The sequence below is a fragment of the Pteropus medius genome, unplaced genomic scaffold (assembly GCF_902729225.1).
Source record: "Pteropus medius unplaced genomic scaffold, Ma_sr-lr_union100, whole genome shotgun sequence".
Lineage (NCBI taxonomy): Eukaryota > Metazoa > Chordata > Mammalia > Chiroptera > Pteropodidae > Pteropus > Pteropus medius.
In genome coordinates, this window is record NW_024344437.1 from 3,804,977 (window position 1) to 3,827,109 (window position 22,133).

Sequence of the window (22,133 nt, forward strand, 5' to 3'; positions counted from 1 at the left end):
AACAAGTAAAAACATGTCAGAATGATGCTGTAAAAAATTAGAGTAGACAGACAGTGATGGTTATGGAAGGGACACTTCTATTTAGAGTGATCAGGGAAGACTTCTCTGATAAAGTGTCATAAGCCAAATCCTAAATGAAGTATGGAATCAAGGAAGCCATGTGGGTATGTATGGAAAGAGTGATCAGAGCAATGGGGAAAATATGCAAAAAGTCCTGGGATGGGCACATTTTAAATTTTACACAAAAGGCAAAGAGGCTTTTGTTTGGCCAACATGTCTGCAACAGAAAAAGCAAGAAGGAAGATGTTAAAAGATTATGTCAGAAGTAAGAGACTTGGGAATTTTTTACACTGAGAAGGTTGTAGTAGTACGGTCTGGCATTGTTTAGGAGCACAAGTCTGACGGCGAGTGAAAGATGATGATGGTTTGAACTGAGATGATGTCAATGGACAGAGAAAGAAGTAGAGGAGTAAGTGTGAAGAAGTCATTGATTCTGGATAGGTTTTGAAACTAAGCAACAAATTTGCTGAGAGTATGGATTTATTATGTGAAAAAGAAGAGTCAAAAAGGATTAACATTTTTGGTCTGAATTACTTGTTGGATGGTGATGCTGTAAACAAAGACAGAGAAGACTGAGGGATGAAAGGTTAGAAAGGGAAATCAAAAGTAAGAGTTTGGATCATTTTAGATTTATGAAGCTTATTAGACATCCAAGTGGAGCTGAATATGAGCGACTGGAGTTCAAAGGAGAGGCTGTGATCAGAGATATACATTTGAAAATAATTGGTATTTACAGAATAATGAAAGCTAAGGGATTGGAAACACAAAGTGTGACAGAAAAGTGAAAAGGCTTCCAGGATTAAGCACCTTGACACTAGTCTTTAGAATTTAAAAGAAGAGCAGGAACTACTAGGAGAGAATAAAAAGAGGGTAGGAAGAAAACAAAGAAAGAATGCTGTCACAAAGTACAACTGAAGAAAAGCATTTCAAGAAGAAAAGAATGTAAAACTGAAATGTTAAAACCTCAAATAAGATGAAGACTGAGAACCATAGATTTAAGAATGTGCAGGCTACTGATGACACACAGTCATTTTAAGGAAGTACAGGGATGAAAGCCTGACTGCAATGGGAATGGTTCTCAGACTACACAGTATTCCAGGAACATAAGAATGGTTTAAGATTTGAAAATCAGTTAATGTAATTCCCTAAGCTAACAAAAAACATAGAAACATAACTATCTCAAATAATGCCAAAAAAGCTTTGATAAAACTCAACACCTGTTTATGATAAAGAAAACTCTCAGCACACTTGAAATAGTTTCTTAACCCAATTTAAAAATCCACAAAAAGTAATCTACAGTATGTATCATACTTGGTGGCTAATTATTGAAAGCTCTACCCATGAAATATGGAATAAGATAGAGAGACCACTTTTCAACTTCTATTTGACACTATCCTGAAAGTCTTAGATACTACGATAAGGGAAGGGGGAAAAAAACAAAATAATTATAAAGAAAAAAATTGTCATTCACAAATACATGATTTTCTACAAAGAAAATTTTCTGAAAAATCTACATACTACTAGATTTAATAGAGGACTAGCAAAATTGGTATATAAAAAGTCAATATGAACACCAATTATATTTCTATGTACCAATGACAAATAAAAAATAAAAATTAAAAAACCTCAAATATAGGGAAAAAAATCCAGCAAAAGACAAAGTTATCTACACAGAAAACTTCTAAAGAGACCTAAATAAACAGAAAATATACTAAGTGTATGAACTGGAATATTCAATATAAATATTTCAATATAATACAATGAAAATCCTAGCAGGTTTTGGTGAAAATTGGCAAGCTGACATGTATTCTAATGCCAAGACCCAAAAAAAGCCAAGGCAATTTTGAAGAACACCAAAGCCAGATGACACACTATGAGTTATCAAGATGTATTAAAAAGCTATGCAAATTAAGACAGTATTGTACTGCAAAGCTAGAAAAAAAAACACAACTGGTAAGACTCTAGTAATAATTCCATTTATACATGGTCACCTGATTTATGGCAAAGATTAGATAGACTGCAATGCAGTAGAAAATTATCTATCCAATAGCCAGTTTCACACACACAGAGGCAACGCATATGCGCATGCAGAGAGGGAGGGGGAGAGGGAGAGAGAGACCTTTGACCCTTACACCTCATTCCATACATGAGATTCAATTCCAGATGGATTATAAATCTAAATGCAAAAAGTAAAACACAATTTTGAGTCTCATGGCTTAGTGATACATAGGGATCCAAAATAGCCTAATCATTAAAAAAAGTGAAAATTTGACATATTAAAATTAAGAACTTTTTCTTCAAAAACACCATTCAGAGGTGAAAAAGCAAACCAGAGAAGAAGAAATATTTGCCATACATATCCAACAGGGGACTCAAATCCAGGATACATACAAAATTTCCACAAATCAATAAGAAAATCAATAAGAAAACAACAGACAGTACAAATGAAAAAGGGTAAACACTTTGAACAGGAATGTAACAAAAGAGCATTACCGAAAATAAATATATAAAAATGCTCAACTTAAGTTTTCATCAGAGAAATGCAAATTAAAACACAATGTGACCTACAGAATGAAAGACTACCTTTGCAAATCATATATCTAACAAAGGATTAGTTATAGAATAAAAAACTCCTATAACTCAATAATAAAGACAAACACCTCATTTTTTTAAATGGGCAAAAGTACTGAATAGACATTTCTCAAAAAAAAATACACATATACAAATAGGCAATAACCATATGAAAAGATGCTCAACATCATTAGACATCACAAAAATGCAAATAAAAAATCACCATTTTACATCCACTTGGATGGCTAGAATTAAAAAGACAATACAAGTGTTGGCAAGGATCTGAAACAAATGGAAACTTTATACACGGCTGATGGAAATGTAAAATGGTGGAGCTACTTTGGAAAACACTCTGGCAGTTTTTCAAATAGTTAAACTCAAAGTTATGATGGACTCAGCAAATTGATTCACAGATATCTACTCAAAAGAAATAAAAACATGTCTACACACAAACTTATACATGAACATTCATGGCATCATTATTCATAAGAGCCAAGAGATGAAAATCCCACAAATGTCCACTAACAGATGAATGGATAAACATAATATAATACATCTATCTACACACAAACACTCACAATGAAATATTAGTCAGCCATAAAAAAGAATGAAGTTCTGATATATGCTACAACATGGATGAATCTTATAAACAGCATGCTGAGTTAAATAAGCTAGATACAAAAGGAAAAATATATGATTCCACTTATATGAAATATGAAATAAGCAAAATCATAGAGATAAAAAAGTAAATTATAGGTTGCCTAGTAGTTGGGGGCTCTTGGAGGGAGTAGGAAAAATTTGCAAAAGACATAAATAATACTTCACAGAGAAAAATATGAATGTCATATATATTCACATATACAATCTTATTCAAAATCTTAAAAAATGCAAATTAAAACCACAGTGAGACAATATATACACCCACTAAACTGACAATATAACTTTCAGATTATTAATTCTGAGAAAGAGATAAAATTAAATGTGTCTATTTGTTTTAAAGTCTTTTCACATTACTTCTAATTTTAAGCTAAGCTTTAAGTGTAAAAATAAAAGGCTTGCTTTAGAACTATGCAGATAAGCTCTCAGTAAACGGGAAAGCACATTTAAGGGATGATTTCTCATAGGGTTCTTGTCTTGCACAGTAGTGTTACAAAGGCATTTCATAACATCTCATTCATGTAAAACATAATTTAACATACACCTTCTAAGCAATTCTTAATATCCTTGATATAGGAAAATAGCTTTTCATAATTACAAAGAAAACAAACAGCCTTAATGAAAATCTTAATAATGTTGCTGAAATAATTATCTCAATAAAGAAATGCTGTCAGCGATCGATCCACTTAATAACCTACCACTCTTCCATTACCAATCCTTCCAGAAAGAAGAGTTCTCGTTTCAAAGGAATGATGGGTTAAAAAGATTTCAAATGTAGTACAATCTGAGGTGAAAAACTGTCTCTAAAAGTCTTCTCAATTTTATTTCCCAAGAGAAAACTAAGCTTATTCCTCTTACTTGAGGTCTCACCTCTATTATTTTTCAAACAGTTCCATTTTCAGAGCACCCCAATGTTAAAGAGTTAACTAGTAAGACCAGGTTTGAGAGAGCTAATGGGGGTCATAGATGTTTCTTTAGAAAAAAAGAAAACTTTTATTTATGACATTTCACTTTAATTTTTAAAGAAAATCACATCGTATGACCAAACTCTTTTGCGACCATAATCAGAAATTCAGCACTCATTAAATAATAGTACAGGTGTGACTAAAGCAAAGAAGGTCATTAAAAAATAAGACAAATGATACAAAATGGGAAAAATTAAATCCATCTAATTTTTATTGTTTATTCTACATATTAATTAAAGAAAAGCTTCTTTAAGTATTCGAATATACGAAAAGCAGGAATAAAGCACAAAATAATGTTTCTGTCACTACAAAGTAAAGATTTTTTACCTTATAATGGAAAAATAGAGCAAAAACAAAAAAGTAAATCTATTTAAAGTAAAAAAATAAAATCTTTTAGAAACTTAGTTTAAGTGAAAACAGCAAAGAAACTACAAAAATATTTAAGAGAAAATACTTACAGATGAAAGAATTTTTCTTTAGTTTCTATTTTCACTCAAAATTTCTTAATTTTATAGAATTCTAAACTCAATTTAGTTCAATGTCTACACTTACATCTAAACAAATATAAAAATGTTTGTAAATTAGCCCAAAACAGCCTCTGCACAATCAATGGAAAGAGAAACTATAGAAAAAATATAATTATTGACCGCCAGTTGTCCATATTGAAGGCTACACAGTAAAACCTTCATTATAAATCACTTACCTTTTCAAGTAAGTAGCCAATGACTAAAAAGCCTTTTCCACCCAGCATCTGTTCTTGCATGGCTACTGAACTTTTAAGTAGTTCAACCAGGAAAGCCAAAAGAGTAGCACTGCATGTAAAGTACAGATAATTTCATTATGTTATCATCAAATTTTGATTATAAACAGTGTTCCATTTCAGTATTTTATGTCAAAAGAGAAGCATATCCAAATCTAATCTCTATATTTTGCTAACAATGACAACCATACCTTATATTATGCAACAATAACAATATATTTTATCACAAGCATGAGAAAACTAGTTTTATCTGTTTAAATATCATAAATTGACATAATCATGTAAGTTTTTTATATTCCAAGGCAAAACATCAACTTTATCAATTTACATCTATATTCTCAGCTTCAAGGAAATCTAAGAAGTACACCTACAAATACGTCACTTCTCCATAATAAAGACTTTGTCATAATATTCTTCTGAAGAATATGCTATCTTTTAGAGAATTTTAAATGTGTACACAAGATTGCTTTGGAAGAACATGCCTATATTTCAAATATTTCATTTAGACCTATTTTTCGAAAACAACATATTTTTTTAATATCCAGAGAAATATGCAACATGTTAGTTATGTCCACATATGCCCTCATGAAAAGTTCATGAGCGTAGATAAAATAAATGATTTATGTAATACTAAAATTAAAGTGACAGTTAATTACACAATGTATACACAACACTTAAAAGCGTGCAAAGATGCGCCAGACAAACATAAAGCACTTGATAAGTCTGTTGAATGAAGAAACAAAAGAAAAATAAATGACTGCATTGAATTAAGCTTTAATAATGTATTACTTCACAAAGTTACACAGAACACTTTACAGCAGTGATGATACGTGATAGCATTCCTAATTACATGCTTACCGTAGTTTATAACAATAAATGACTATAAGCCAGACTTTATTAGCAATTAAAATAATACCCTTTTAAAGTGCTTTACAAGGTACCCTAAATTGCTTATTTATTATATTCACAAGAATGGGTAAAAACACACGCTTCTCAATATATTTTAAATGCACAAGTACTCATTCTTACAAGAAATTAAGAAAATCTGGTAATGTAGAAAACTTGAAAATTATTAAGGTCCAAAAGGAATGTAAACTTATTTCATCCTCTGAAGTCATTCCAGCTCTTCTAGTTTCAATAGAAATTAAAACACAGTTTTCTGATAATGTGGCTACTCTTGTTCAAATCAGAAATAGTCTATTAAAAATAATTAACAGCAAAATTATCATTATTATAAAAATCAATAGTTTAATGGATTAAATTTCAGCTAAAAAAATATATAGTGTATCTGGAAACAAAGTACTTCATTACAGGAAAATAAAATTCAATTACATTATCTGGCCCCATATCTTTAAACCACAAAAACAAGTAAACTAGTATTACAAATCAATGATATTCTTTAACTATGTCCTAAAGTCAAAGGTAAACATTTACAAGAAAAACGCAACTACCAAGGAATTCCTTGGGATTTTTTAAATGTTTCTGTAAAGAAGAATAGTTATTAAATGGAATCTAGTCCATTTTAAATGAATTATATCACTAGTCAAAGCCACTTACAAATAACTACTTAAGTACTATTATTCATAATATTTCTGCCTAAATGTTTGAAAAGAATGAAGACCATTGCTGCATAGAGATTACACAATTTCCTGATCTGTTCATGGAATTCTTACCCACACATGAATGAGTGATTTAGGAAGCAAGATCACTAGGATTCCTAAACATCAGCAATGCCAAAAACAAAGACTAGAAATGTGTCACTATGGTCCCTGTGGTCCATGAAAAAATGCAAAAAGTATTTCTTATGATAAAATCACACTCCTGCGTAGAACCATATAAAATTACAAGGATGCCATGGATTTTCTTATTCTTTTATGTCAGAAGGACAACTCTCTCTCAAACATCTAATAAATTAACTCAGACTTCTAAACACAGTGGAGCTCCATTACAAAATCAGAAATGTTAATTTTATTATTCCAAAATCTTAACATATGACTATGCTATCCATATAACATTAATTTCACTTCAATTTTAACTATGACGACAATTGAAAAGTCAAATGCATTCACTAACAAAGAGGTATTTTAAATTTACACCTAAAACCCAATGCAATAGCAATACCACGTCTTTTCAAAAAGTCTTTAAAATAAATTTATTTGACATGGCGGACGTAATAGTAAATAGATGGCCATCTTCGAAGAGGTACATTTGCAAACATAATTTAACAAACTTACCAGTAACTAAAATGCATCGGATTGCTGCAGGGCTCACAATAAACTTGCAAAATTCTGTGTACTGCCATACAAAATTTCTCTCCATTCTTGCCTATTTCCAACTCCCCTAGATACAAAGGCAAATATAAAGGATACTTCAGCCCATTCCTATATCTCCTACATACCACTTCCTGTCTAGACACATCAGTTCATCTGCAGAGGCTCTAAATATATAGGATAAATCAAAAGCAAGTACCTGTGTCGGCCAAAACTAGTATATAACGTAGAATATTCTCTTGAAAAGTATAGCAATACCTAGAAGCAATGTTCACAGGAATATTTTATTTGATAGACAAAAAAGTTTTCTGATTTTTATCTCATAAAGTAAAATTGCTAAACTTTTCAGGAGACATTGTAACATATGTTCTGTAAGTAGCAATTCTACTTCAGAAACAATTACGGGTTTTTAATTCTGCATCCTTTTAAGGAAAATGACACTAATAATCTATAGAGTTATTTCTTAAAAATAATTACCATCTTCCAATTCTTAATAAGCTTAAATTGAATTAGGAAATAAAACTTATTTCAAGTCTCATAAAGGGCTAGGCCTTAGGAAAAATTAAAGAAATAGTATAATACCTTTCATGACTTGGTATATTTATTAAAATTTCCAGAGATTTCTAGTCCATATCATTAAAGAAAACCATTAACAGTCTTGGCCCACAAATACCTGAGAATATTTAGTAACAATGTATAAACATGACTAAATTGTTTCTAATGAAAAATACATATTATATTTAGTTCCATTAAAATTTATATAAACAGATTTTTTTTACTTGATTTTAATATTACTTTATCCATTTTAATTTGTCCATTATTTTACATTATTTATTTTTTAAAAGTAACTAATGCAGATAACTCATGTAATGCGATCCCAAAATTTTTATTATTTGAGGTATTTTATTATTTAAAGATAAACTATATCATAAAGATAGATCTAATTTATAACTGAAATGATTAATATTGAATATATAACCTCAGTTTCATTCAAAAGCAGTTCTTAGAAGACAGAAACTGGCTTTTCCATTTGCTTTGTACTGAAACAAGCAAAGTACCTCAACTAAACAGTGTGTTTAAATATATTAAGAAGAATGCAATTAATAATGTTAAAATTAAAGATTCCCCCTGAGATTTAACACCTCCTCCTCCCCCTTACAAAAGAATGATTTTAATCTCTTAGGAAACACTACAGGCAAAGTAATTGTCACAATAAATTCAGAAGTAGATTAAGTTCCAGTTAAGATTTAAGATACCAGTCAGAGGGTAAAATCTTTTGATTTTTTTCATGAAGTTTCATCTCTCAGGTAGCCTAATTTGGTACTGAAATACACTGAAATCTTGCAAAAGATGTTTAAATTATATCAAATATTTAATATCATAGTTTTTATACTATTTCTTACACTACAATACTCTTCTCAGATGAGAGTGATCATAGCAGGAATAAAACTGTAAAAGAAATCAGCTCAAGTCCATACCCAAGATAATTTCACACTCAATACAGTTAATTTTAAGGGACACACAAAAAATCTCACAGTAAGTTAGTAGAGTTAAATTCCTTCACAGTTAAAAATTAGAAGGTTCTAACCCAAAGGTTTCTAACTCCAAGTACATTTAGCAGTCACTTTTAGATAATTCCTGAAGATGCTATCTCAAAAGACCACTGCCTACCTGTCTACATCTACAATGAATCCTGATACGCAAACTGTCACATTCATCAGTTCAGACACCAAGTGGAGATAGATATATGCCAAAATAAGTCAAATACATTTATCTGTAGAGTCAAATAAGGAAAACAGTGAAATGCAGCACAGTAAAATGTAAGGACAGATGGAATATACTGGGTAGCACATGAAGTCGCTATGCCTGCCCTTAGCCATGAAACCTCGCCTCGGTAATTTCTACATTTTCTTTCAGCCTGATAAGGATACAGGCAGCCTTATTAACTGAACTGCGACCACCATCATGGCTATTTAAGAGTATTCTTTAAAGGCTCCTCTAAAAGTTAGTCAAGCTAGTCCACAATTTTGCCTCTCTTTGGTAAGAAATGTTGATTTTATGTTTCATCAGCCTATTTTATTTCTGACAAAATATAGGCAAAAAAATCAACGTTCATAAAAGTATGATTGAAATATGTCACAATCTATCTTATGAAGGAAATAAAATTAAAAACTTTGTACATGTAAATGAATTAATTATCAACCTCTTATGACATAGTTATATGTTAGTATGTAGTATCTACTAGTATTTACATCGTCAGAAAACAAAAGTCTTTTGATGAGCTCCATAATTCTCTATAGCCAATATTTACTAAAGAGGCTCCACTGTAAAAGCAATAACTCTGAAAGCCTAACAGTTTGCAATTTACAACCGACAAAACAACCGACAAAACAACCACTTACAATGCACTCAATGCCCTAATCCCTTTATGAAAAGTTCCTGGAATTTTTACAAGTGGCAGCACCATTACAGTAACCAAGTATAACCCAGGGGCACATGAATACTTTGGAAGTCTGATGTAACTTCCTAACACCTAAGAAATTCGCAACTTCAGAGGAGAATCAGTGACAAATGAGAGGGACTCCAGTGCCTTTCAGATCCAAACGCGCCACGGCTGGGGTGCCGAACAGCCACTGCTTGACTGGCTGGCTCCACTCTGAACCAGGCCCCAGCTTATTTACCAGAAGCAGCAGCATCCAAAACGTACCCCAGAAGTGCTGAAATTACCACATAAATGACATACAGCTAGTTACACAGAAAGCCAAAATAATTATTGTGATACTTAGGCTTTATATATGCCCAGGAATTTTCTAATCTCTTTATAATTAACTTTAGTTTTTAAATGATCTATGCAGTACAACTGACTTCTTTGTGTGTGTGTGTGTGTGTGTGTGTGTGTACACAATTCTGAGAACATTAGATATGCAGATTTACACAACCTCACCACAATCAAGATACACACGTTTCACGACGCCGACTCATTTATCCCATTCCTTTACACCTTCAGTCGTCCTCTCCCAACACCCGTAACCCAGGGTAACTACTTCTCTCTTATCCATCACTACAGCTTTGCCTTTTCATGAACGTCATATAAACGGAATCGCATAGTATGCAATCTTCTGAGTATGTGCTTCCTGACCTCAACATACTGCCTTTGAGATTCATCCAAGTAGATGCATGCATCAAGAGTGTATTCCTTTTAATTGCTGAATAGTATTCCATTGTATGAATGGATTACAACAGTTTGTATACATTTGAGTTATATATACTCAACAGCAATTATGAATAGGACTACTGTAAATGTTCACATAAAGGTTTTTTATTCATTTCTCATAGACACAACTCCAAAAGTAGAAAAACTAAATAATATCGTAAGTATATGTTTAAATTTAAAATAAACTGCCAAACTGCCAGAGGGGCAGTGCCAGTCGGCAATCCCACCAGTTACGTGTCCCAGTTGCTCCTCATTCTTACCAATGCTTGGCACTATGAGTATTTTTCATTTTGGCCACTATACTAGGCATGTAGTTGTTATCTCATATAGGTTTTAATACATATTTCCCTATTGGTTAATGATGTTGAAGATCTTTTCATGTGCTATTCTGGCATCCTTATATCTCTTTGGTGAAGTGCCTATTCAAGCTTTTTGCCCATTTTTTAAAATTAAATTTTATGTTTTCTTACTATTGATGTTTGAGGGTTTTTTTTTTCACAAACTCTTGATCTCGATCTTTTGTCAGATAAGTGATTTTCTATCATCCTCCTCCAGTGTGTAGCACATCTTTTCATTGCATCTTTTGCAGAGTAAAAGCTTTTAACTTTGATAAAGTCAAAGTCAAATTTACCAATTTTTTTCTTTTATGCATCATGTATTTGGTGTCATGTCTAAAACAGCTTTGCCTAGCCTAGATTACAAAGATTTTCTCCTATGTTGTCTTCTAAAAGTTCTATACGTTTATATTTTACACGTAGAATTAATCCTTGCATTAACTTTTTATAAGGTGTTAGGTTTAGGTCAAGGCTCATTTTTGGGCATACAACTATCCTTCCTCCCTTAGACTGCTTTTGCACCTCTGCCAAAAACCAACTGTTCATGTGGGACTATCTATATGTGGGACTATTTGTATGTGGGGCTATTTCTGAGTTCTATTATGTTCCCCTAATACATATGTCTATCTCTTTGCTAATACCACACTGTCTTCATTATTGTAGCTTTATAGTGAGTCTTACAGCCAAATAAGTATGATTCCTCCAACTTTATTATTTTTCAAAATCATTTTAGCTATCCTAGTTTGAATTTCCATATATATTTTAAAATCATTTTGTCTACATCAACAAACCAACCCAGCAAGGATTTTAATTGGTATTATGTTAAATTTATAGATCAATTTAATGATGCCTTTACTATACTGAATCTTCCTATATATGTATACCATATACCTCATTTATTTTGGACTTTGATTTCTTTCACCAGCAATTTTTAGATCTCAGCACATAGACTCTATACATGTTTTGGACACTTACATTTAAGATATTTAAATTTTTGAAAGTATGTTAAAGGTATTTTAAATTTGGTTTCCTAATACACATTGTTAATACAGAGAAATATTTACTTTTATGTGAGAACCTTGTGTTTTGCAAACTTCTAAGCTTGCTTACTAGTGCTAGAATTTCATGTGTTAATTCCTTAAGAATTCTTATGTAGACAATCATGTCATCTGTGAAAAGGGGTAGTTCTATTTTTTCCTCCCCAAAATGTATGACTTGTTTCTTTGTCTTGCCTTATTACAATGGCTAGAACCTCTGATTTGGATCAGATCTACAACTCAGGGTTGAGTTCATACATAATTTTATAAAGTTCTTTCATACATTCTTCCCTTTCAGTGATTGCCCTGGTAATTTTTCAGTTCTGGGTCTCATCTTTTCAGTTCTGTTGTCAAAATGCTAGGGCTTCCGGCTTCCATAGCCTCAATTTGCTATGCACTTCTATAACTCTGCCTGTATCAAAGGTAAACCAGCTGTGAGAGAGATTTTAAAAAGCAACAGAGAGGTTTCTGGTTCTGAATGTAAGGAGACTGGAAGGCAATACTCCGTCCTCTCAAGTAAAAAGCTGAAAAATCAAAAACAAATGTGGAGAAACCCCCGTATTTACTTTGAGATGTATCTCCAGTTTCCACAGTCAATATGAGAGAAAAATCTTCTTGGGCTTCCAACAGGAGGAAGGGAAAGGAACCCCTGTGAAGCACACTAGAGCAGGAGTCCCTAACCCTCGGGCTGCGGACTGGTACCAGTCTGTGGCCTGTTAGGAACCGGGCCAGACAGCAGGAGATGAGCAGCGGGGGAGCCAGCAAAGTGTCATCTGCATTTGCAACTGCTCCCCAGTGCTAACATCACAGCCTCAGCTCCACCTCAGATCATCAGGCATTAGATTCTTAAAGGAGCACCAGTCTCTAAAGGTTGGGGACTGCCACACTAGAATACTCTGTTCTTAACAAGGTCTGCCCTCAGGAGAACCTAGTTAAAGAAGCCCAACCTGCTAAGGTATTATCAGAGCCTAACAGACCCAGGAAAGGAAAATACCCAACAACAGCCAGCTCTAGTCATCCTCTCTTACCTAAAGGGGTTGAAAAACTGAAAGACACTTCTGAGGTTCACAGTCCACACGCACAAAATCACTAAAAGACTAAGATCTAATCACAGGACGATAGAGTGCTTCCTCGCCGCCCACACCTCACCATGTTTCTAAAGGCCTACTTACTGCAGTTCCTTTTACCAGGTACATCATGTCTGACTATCCAGAAAAAATTACAAGGCATACTAACAGGCAAAAAATCACAGTTTAAAAGGACAAATCAAGAATAAGACCCAGACATGACTGAGATGTTAGAATTATCAGGCTGAGAATTTAAAACAAATATGATTAATATGCTAAGGTCCCTAATGGATAAAACAGACAGCATAAAAGAACAAATAAGCAATGTAAGCGGAGATGGAAATCCTAAAAAGAACCAAAAAGAAATGTTAGCAATAAAAAGCACCGCAACAGAAATGAAGAATGTCTTTGACAGGCTTATTAGTAGACTGAACGGGCTGAGGAAAGAATCTCTAAGCCATAGAATTTACTAATAAAATCTTCAAAAACCCAAAACCAAAGAGAACAAAAACTGAATAAAAGAACACCAAGGACTGTGGGAAGTTGCCATATACATAATGGGACTACCAGGAGGAAAAGAAAGTAACTTAAGAAATATCTGAACAATAATGACTGCAAATTCCCCCAAAAGTTAACGTCAAAAACTGAACCACGGATCTAAGAAGTTCAGAGAATACCAAGTAGAATAAATACCTAAACAAGAAACAACAACAAAAAACACCTAAGCATATCATTTTAAAATTACAGAAAATCAAAGATGAACAATTCCTGAACGCAGCCAGAAGGAAAAACACCTTACCTAAACGAGAAGTAAGATAATGCCCAACTTCTCCTCAGAAACCATGCAAGCAAGAGAATGGAGTGAAAAATTTTAAAGCATTGAGGGGGAAAAATAAAAACCCCACCGACCTCAAAATCTGTACCTCGAAACCTGCAAAATTATCCTTCAAAAGTAAAGGAGAAATAAAGACTCTCAGACAAACAAAAATTGATGAAATTTGTTGCCAGTAGAACTTACAAAAAATGTTAACCGAAATTCTTTATACAGAAGGAAAATAATACAGTTGAGAAACTGGGTGGGATCTATGTAAAGAAAAGTTGAGTACTGAAGAAGATATAGCAAAGGTAAAAAAAAAAATTTTTTTTAACTTAAATGATCTAATAGATAAGTTCATTCAAAATAATAACAACACTATTTCATTATGTATGCTTCCATATGTGTATATACACACACAGACACTCATGCTTTTTATGCTTATATATAAGTGAAATGAATGACAGCAATGATATCAAGAACAAGATAAAGGAATTAAGATTGTTTTATTATTATAAAGTACTCATACTACTCATAAAGTGGTAGAATGATATCTGATGGTAGACTTGAATTAGTTAGAAACTCTATGGCAACCACTAAAAAAAGTTTTAAAATTAAGCATAACTGATATGTTAAAAAGGAGAGAAAACTGAATTATATAAAGTGCTCAATTAAAATCACAACCACCAGAAAAAGATCAGAATATAAAATTAGGAACAAAAAGCGAGGCAAAAAAATAGAAAACAGTAACAAATATGGTAAATATCAGTCCAACATTATCAATAATTAATTTGAATGACATTGTCTAAATACACCTACTAAAAGACAAACCATCAGTGGACCAAAAACCACAACTAACCTATACCTTGTTTACAAGAAACCCACTTTATATTAAATATAAAGATACATATGGATTAAAAGTAAATGGATGGAGAAGAGTATACCATGATAACACTAAAAAGATTAAGAGTACCTATATTATTTTCAGATAGAACCTATATTATTTTCAGATAGAGCAGTCTCCAAATCAAGGAGAGTTACCAGACATTAAGAAGGGCATTACATAATGATAATGATAAAGTGATCAATTTCCAAAAAGATGTAACAGTTAAGGTGCACTTGCCTAATAGAGTATCAAACTGCATGAGGCAAAAACTGCTATAACTGCAAGGAGAAAGAGATGAACCTACGATGACAGCTGGAGACTTCCACACCCTTCTGTCAGAAGTGAACACACACAGGAGACAAATCAGGACACAGGTGACCTCGACAACCACCAACAAACCACTGGAGATAACTGACATTTATATCTACCCAACAGTGGCAAAATACACATTCCTCTCAGGCTCACATGGAACATTCACTAAGACAGACAGCATTCTGGGTCATGAACCATGTCTTACAATTTTAAAAAACAGAAAGCATATGATATCTACTGTCGGATGACAATGGAACGAACTAGAAGTCAATAACAGAAAGATAACTAGAAATCCCATAATACATGGAAATTAAACAGCATACTTCTAAAAAAAAACACATGGATCAAGAAAAAAGTCTCGAGAGATATTAAAAAGATTTTGAATGGAATGAAAATGAAAACGTAACATGGAAATTCATAACATCGAACACTGCAAAAAGATACTGTGATTTATAATAAATACGTATTTGGTCTCCATCCCCATTTCTGGCACAGAGCACCTAAAATCCTTGAAATTTTCTAAGTGATTATAATGATAAAGGTGTCATTTGTTATGTCAATGAGATGACTTTTGGAATTCATCGAAGAATGGGAGCTAGCTGCTGGTGGAGCATACCACCTGATTAATGGGTTACAAATTTCGGTCCCACATCCCACCCCCCACCTCCACGGAGGGGAAAGTATTTGAAAATTGAGTTCAGTCACCAATAGGAAATAATTTAATCAATCATGCCTATATGTAACGAAGCCTCCATATAAAATCCAGAAGGACAGGGTTTAGAGACACCACATGTGGAGGTGCTGGGAGAGGGGCACACCTAGAGAGGGCATGGAAGCTCTACACCCTTTCTCCACACCTTGCTCTGTGCATCTTTTCCATCGAGATATTCTTCTGTATCATTTATCATATTTTTTAAATAATAAACCAGTAATCCAGTAAATAAAATGTTTCTCTGAGCTCTCTCTGAGCTTCTCTAGAAAATTAACCAAACCCAAGACTGGGGTGTGGAAACCTCTGATTTACAGCCAGTCAGTCAAAAGTACAGGTAACAACCTGAACTTGCTACTGACATGTAAAGTCTAAAGAGAGCATTGCTGTAACCCTCAATCGACAGTCAGAAGCACAGCTGATAACTGGGCTTGCAACTGGCATCCGAAGTGTGTGTGTGAGTGAGACAGAGAAAGTCTTGTGCGAATGAGCCCTTAACCTGTGAGACCTGATGCTATCTCCAGGCAGATAGTGTCAGAATTGAGTTAAACTGAAGGACAACAAGCTGGTGTCACAAAGAAATGCTTGGTGGCACAGGGAGAAAACTACCCCTCCATACATTGGAATCAGGTGCTCAGACCTCTAAACTGCACATATAAAAGAAAGGCCTAAAACCAATAATCTAAGTTTCCACTTTAGGAAATGAGAAAAAGAAAAGTAAACTCAATCCAAAGTAAACAGAACAAAAGAATAAGAATTAAAGTACAAATCAAAGCAACTGAAAAGAGTAAATCAATAGATAAAATCAACGGAACCGAAAGCTGGTTCTTTGAAAAGATCAATAAAATTGATAAGCCTCTCATCAGGCTAAGAAAAATGGAGAGTGGAAAACAAAATACTAATATTAAAAATGAAAGAAGAACTATAACTTCAGATCTCATGGAAATTAAAAGGATAATAAAGAAATACTATGAAAAATTCTATGTCTATAGATTTGACAACCTAGATGAAAGGGCTAACTCTTTCAAAGACACAGTCTGCTAAAACTCACACAAGAATAGGCATTCTGAATAGACCTATATCTATGAAAGAAATTGAACCAATAATTAACAATTTTGCAAAACAGAAAGCACCAGGCCAAGATAGGCTCACTGGTGAATTCTACCAAACACTTAAAGAAGAAATTATGGCAACTCTCTATAATCATCTTTAAGAGGACAGAAGCACAGAGACTATTTCCTAACTCAGTCTATAAAGCCAGTATCATCCTACTACCAAAACCAAAGACGTTATAAGTAAACTGTAGACTAATATCCCCCATGAACATATATGCTAAAATCCTCAACAAAATATTAGCAAACTGAATCCAAGAAAGTATAAACAGAATTATATACCACGACCAAAGGGGATTTATCCAAGGTACACAAGGCTGGTTCAAGATTCAAAAATCAATTAATTTAATTCATCACATCGATAGGCTAAAAAAAAATCATGTGCTCATATCAAAAGATACAGAAAAAGCATGACACAATTCAGCAACCATCCATGGCAAAAACTCTCAGTAAACTAAGAATAGAGAGAAATTTTCTCTACAACTAACATACTTGATGAAAAACTCCAAGCTTTTCCACAATAATCAAATACAAGGCAAAAATGTTCCCTTTCACAACTCCTTTTCAACACTGTACTGGAAGTCCCTGCCAAATCGACAGGAAAAGAGAACAAAACATATAGAGTGGAAAGGAAGACATAAAACTGTCTTTGATCATAGATGGCATAACGGTCAATGTAGAAAATTTGAAAAAAATCAACAAAAAACCTCTTGTAACTAATAAACCATTTATAACAAGTTTGCAAGATACAAGGCTAATATAAAAACCTCCATTGCTTTCCTATAAACAATGAACAAGTGAAATTGAAATTAAAAACACAATATCAATTACATAAACACCCAAAAAATGAAATACTTAGCTATAAATCTAACAAAATATATGCAAGATCTATATGAGGAAAACTACAAAATTCTCGATAATAAAATCAAAGATGAACAGATATTCCATGTTCTGGGTAGTAGGACTAAATATTGTCAAGATGTCAATTCTTCCCAACTTTACTCTATATATTTGCTGCAGTAACAACAAAAATCCCAGTAAGTTATTTTACGGGCAAACTGATTCCAAAGTTTATATGGAGAGGCAAAAACCCCAGAATAGCCAACACAATACTGAAGGTGAACAAAGTTGGAAGACTGATGCTACCAACATCAAGAACTACTATAAAGGTATAGCAATGAAGACGGTGTAGTACTGGTGAGAGAACAGACGGTCAATGAAACAGAACAGAGAACACAGAAATAGACCCCCATAAATATAGACAAATGAACTTTGACTAATAAGCAAAGGTAATATAATGGAGCAAAGATAGTCTCTTCAACAAAGGGTGCTGGAACGACTGGACAATCACATTAAAAAAGTGAATCTAGAAAAAGACCTAATACCCTTTCACACAAATTTACTCAAAATGGATCACAGATGTAAATATAAAATGCAAAACTAAAAACTCCTAGAAGATAACATAAGAGTAAGCCTAGATGACTCTGAATATGGCAGTAACTTTAGGTACAACATCAAAGACACAATACGTACAACGTCAAAGACACAATACATAGAATAATTGATAAGCTAAACTTCATTAAAATTAAAAGACAATACCAAGAGGATTAAAAGACAAGCCACAGACTGGAAGAAAATATATGCAAAAAATACATCTGATAAAGAACTGTTATCCAAAATATACGAAGAACTCTTAAAAGTTAACAGTAAGAAAATAACCAACCTGATTAAAAAATGCACTAAAGACCTTAACGAATACCTCGCCAAAAAACACATACAGATGACAAATAAGTATATGGAAAAAATATTCCACATCTTTTGTCATCAATGAAATACAGATTAAAATGAGATACCTCTATACACCTAGGAGAATGACCAAATTCCAGAACACTGACAACCAAATGCTGGCGGGGAGCTGAACAACAGGAACTCCCAGTCATTGCTGGCGAGAATGCAAATAGTACAGTTATGTTACTTTGGAGGACAGCTTGGAGCTTTCTTACAAAACTAAACATCTTTTACCATATGATCAGCACTCATGCTCCTTGGTATCTGTCCCCAGGAGCGGAACACTTATATCCACACAGTGTTTATAGAAGCTTTATCCATAATTGCCAAAACCCGGAAGCAACCAAGATGCCCTTCAGTAGGTGAATGGATAAACTGTGGCACATCCAATCAAGGGATCCATTCAGTGCTAAAAAGAAATGAGCTATCAAGCCACAAAAAGATATAAAGGAATCTTAATTGCACATTATTAAGTGAATGAAGACAATCTGAAAAGGCTTCATACTGTATGATTTCAACTATTTGGCATTCTGGAAAAGGCAAAGATATGGACACAATAAAAAGATCAGTGGTTTTGGGGACTGGGGTGAAAAAGCAGAGCACAAATGGCAAGGATAGTAAAATATTTTTTATAATATTGTAATGATCAGTACATGTCATTAGAATTTGTCCAAATCCACAGAATGCACAACACCAAGAGTGAACTCTAAGATAAACTATGGACTTTGAGTTATTATGATGAATCAATTTACGTTCAATCTTGGTATAAAAAAAAAAAAAATCATGGTTCTGGTGAGTGACACTGCTAAGGAGGTTATGTATGTATAGAGAGAGTATATGGGAAAATCTCTATTAATTTTTACTGTAAACATAAGACTGCTCTAAAAAATCAAGTTTTTAATAAAAATAAAAATAATTTTAAAATTTAAAAATAAAAAGGATGTTAAAAACAATAGAAACTGCAGAGAAGGAGGTTGTAAGTTTGTATTTGGGGCATGCTGAGGTTGAGATACTTTTCACATGGTTTGGGTATATGAGCCTAAAATAGAAGGCAGCTAGCGGAAAAGCTCTGAGAGTTGTCAGCCTAAGTAATAAGCCATGGACCTAAAAACAAATTAAAATAAAAGCCAACAAAATTATAATACCAAATTAACTAGTAGAACTTTCTGATGATGCTCTATTACTTCCTTTCTTAAGATTCCACTCACTGCACAGAATGGTCATCACATCCAGGAGAGACAAAGGGACATGAACCTAAACGCTTCAGAGATTCTGAGTACTACACCATCCATTAGAAATAATCTGAGCTTTTAAAAATAAACCATAAATTTTCTGGCATATGACAATATTCTTTGTAAAAGCAAATAATATTAACTTTAGTTTTAGACTGTATGATATCATAAAGTCAAAATAAATAAAGCAATTTACCTTCCTTATTTTAAAAGGAATGTAAAGGCATAGAAAAGTTAAAAGAAAGAAATGAATGCTATTCCATGAATAAAATAACAATACAGAGGATGTGACATGCAAACTACAGGAAAATTTAAGGCAACAGGTTCATTAAAGATGTGTCCTTTTTTTTGAATTAAAGATAAACCAGAAGCATTTACGGGATAAAGAAGCAAAAAATGTGTTGTAAACTGAAATAACACAAAGTAATATAGCATTAAAAATGGATTTCACTAAATTTAAAGAAAATTTTTTATAAAAGAGTTACTGTAGAAAAGTAATTACTTATTATGAAAAACATGTTAAATTGCCAGATGTACAATAATCTTTATTATTAGGTATCTTCTGTGCAGGCTCCTTTGAGTAAAAAGGACTCACCTGCCAAACAACAGAAAGCTATTTGAACACACAATAAAATTTCCCAGTTTCAGGCAGAATACATAATGTACTTTATTTTTTACTCCTTACAAATTAATTTGCACAGTGAATTCAAACTATCGTTAATCCCACTATACAAATTATTATTTGGTTTTTCTCCTCTAATAGTACTAGTATCATATGTACTTCAAAAGCACTTTTTGTGTATATTTCACTTAAAAGAATATTTTCAATACTATTTAGCAATATTTATAAAAAAGGCAAACTAGCAAAATACACATATTAAGAAGCAACAGATGTATAATTCTGAAAAACATAAAGAAAATAAAAGTAATATGATTCAATAGGTATATATTCAAAAATATTTAAATACTATTGGAAACTGAAATAAAAATTATATCTAGATATATGAACAACAACCTACATAAGAGACAATCATAAACAAGTATTAATTTCACTTCCTTTTCCTCCTGAAAGAAATCAAATTTCATTATTTATGTCAGTTGAGTTAAAAGTATATAATAAAATTTTGACATTATATGCATGTCAGGCACTTGTCCTTGAATAAAAAAATCAGAAAACAAGGTCAGACAAAAGATTTTTATGTTACTTTGAAGCAGAATAAGAAATATGGTCTAAGTAGTTAAGACACTGAAATGCTGAAATTTCCAGGTAATTTTGACAGTAGTGCTAATTAACTTTACAATGAAACTTCATTATTAAGGGAGCTGCTTAATTATTAAGGGGGCTATAAAATTCAAAATAATTACTATTACAACTTTGGTTAGCAAGATTGTTTTTAAGAAAAAAATCTCGATTTAAATTCACTAAACAATGAGTCATAAATATTCATATTACAGACAATTCTTAATGATAGAATCATTGACAAATGCTTTATGAGATTCTCTAATTTTGTTTTATATCTTATATTCCATTGGTCAAACAACCAGTATCATAATTAAAAACAAAAAGAATACTTTCCTGAGAAAAATATTTACATACTTTTAATAATTCATTGAAATTATCACTTATAATTCATTTTTCAGTTTATAATATTTATCAGAGTTAAATGGCATTAAAATACGGTTTAGTGATAGAAAATTATATCACATCAACAGATTATCAATATTTACTAAGGAAAAAAAAAACCTCATTAAATGCCTACTATGTACCAGACACTATAATACTTTACACATACTATTTTATTTTCAATCATATTACAACCAAATAAAGATGGCATGATTAAAATCATTCCACAGCTAGCAAAACTGACTCAGAGTTGTCCACTGTGGTTTCCGGTGAGGGCTCTGGAGCCAGACCTTCAGGACTAGAACCCTGGTTCTCATCTGCCACTTAAGTCTCTGTGACCTTGAGCAAGTTACTTAATTTTTCTCTCCCTCATCAGCAGAGCAGGATTAGATGAGAAATACAATTAAAAACAGTGACTGGCACATAGTAAGTACTCATAAACACCATGTGCTGCTACTACACGCCCTTGGACAGCCTCATCATCTAAAATCAAGCAGTATGTAACAGAACACCGGCTTGAGTTTTAATTTGTCTGACACCCAAAGAAGACTTGCTCATAGCATCACACTGCCTCTAATGAAAACTCTCTCTCTGTATATTTTTGTTTGATATACAAAAGTCTATTTATATTTTGTGCTAGAAAACATATTTTTTCAAAGCAAATTCTTCTTAAGTTATACAATGAGATTTATTGTTTTGTTTCACAATAGTATTTAATAA

At 32.7% G+C, this 22,133-nt stretch overlaps 1 protein-coding gene across 13 annotated transcripts in view; it reads right to left on the bottom strand.

The window, feature by feature from the left end:
• NBEA (neurobeachin) overlaps positions 1-22,133 on the bottom strand; it is a 629,692-nt gene that overhangs the window by 498,213 nt on the left and 109,346 nt on the right. For 12 of the 13 annotated variants that reach the window (XM_039873014.1, XM_039873019.1, XM_039873011.1 and 9 more), the window contains exon 11: positions 4,957-5,065. In XM_039873014.1, the coding sequence (XP_039728948.1) occupies positions 4,957-5,065 (109 nt within the window). Of the gene's footprint in view, positions 1-4,956; positions 5,066-7,247; positions 7,354-22,133 lie in introns of all 13 variants that reach the window. The other variant, XM_039873021.1, reaches the window with a different exon arrangement.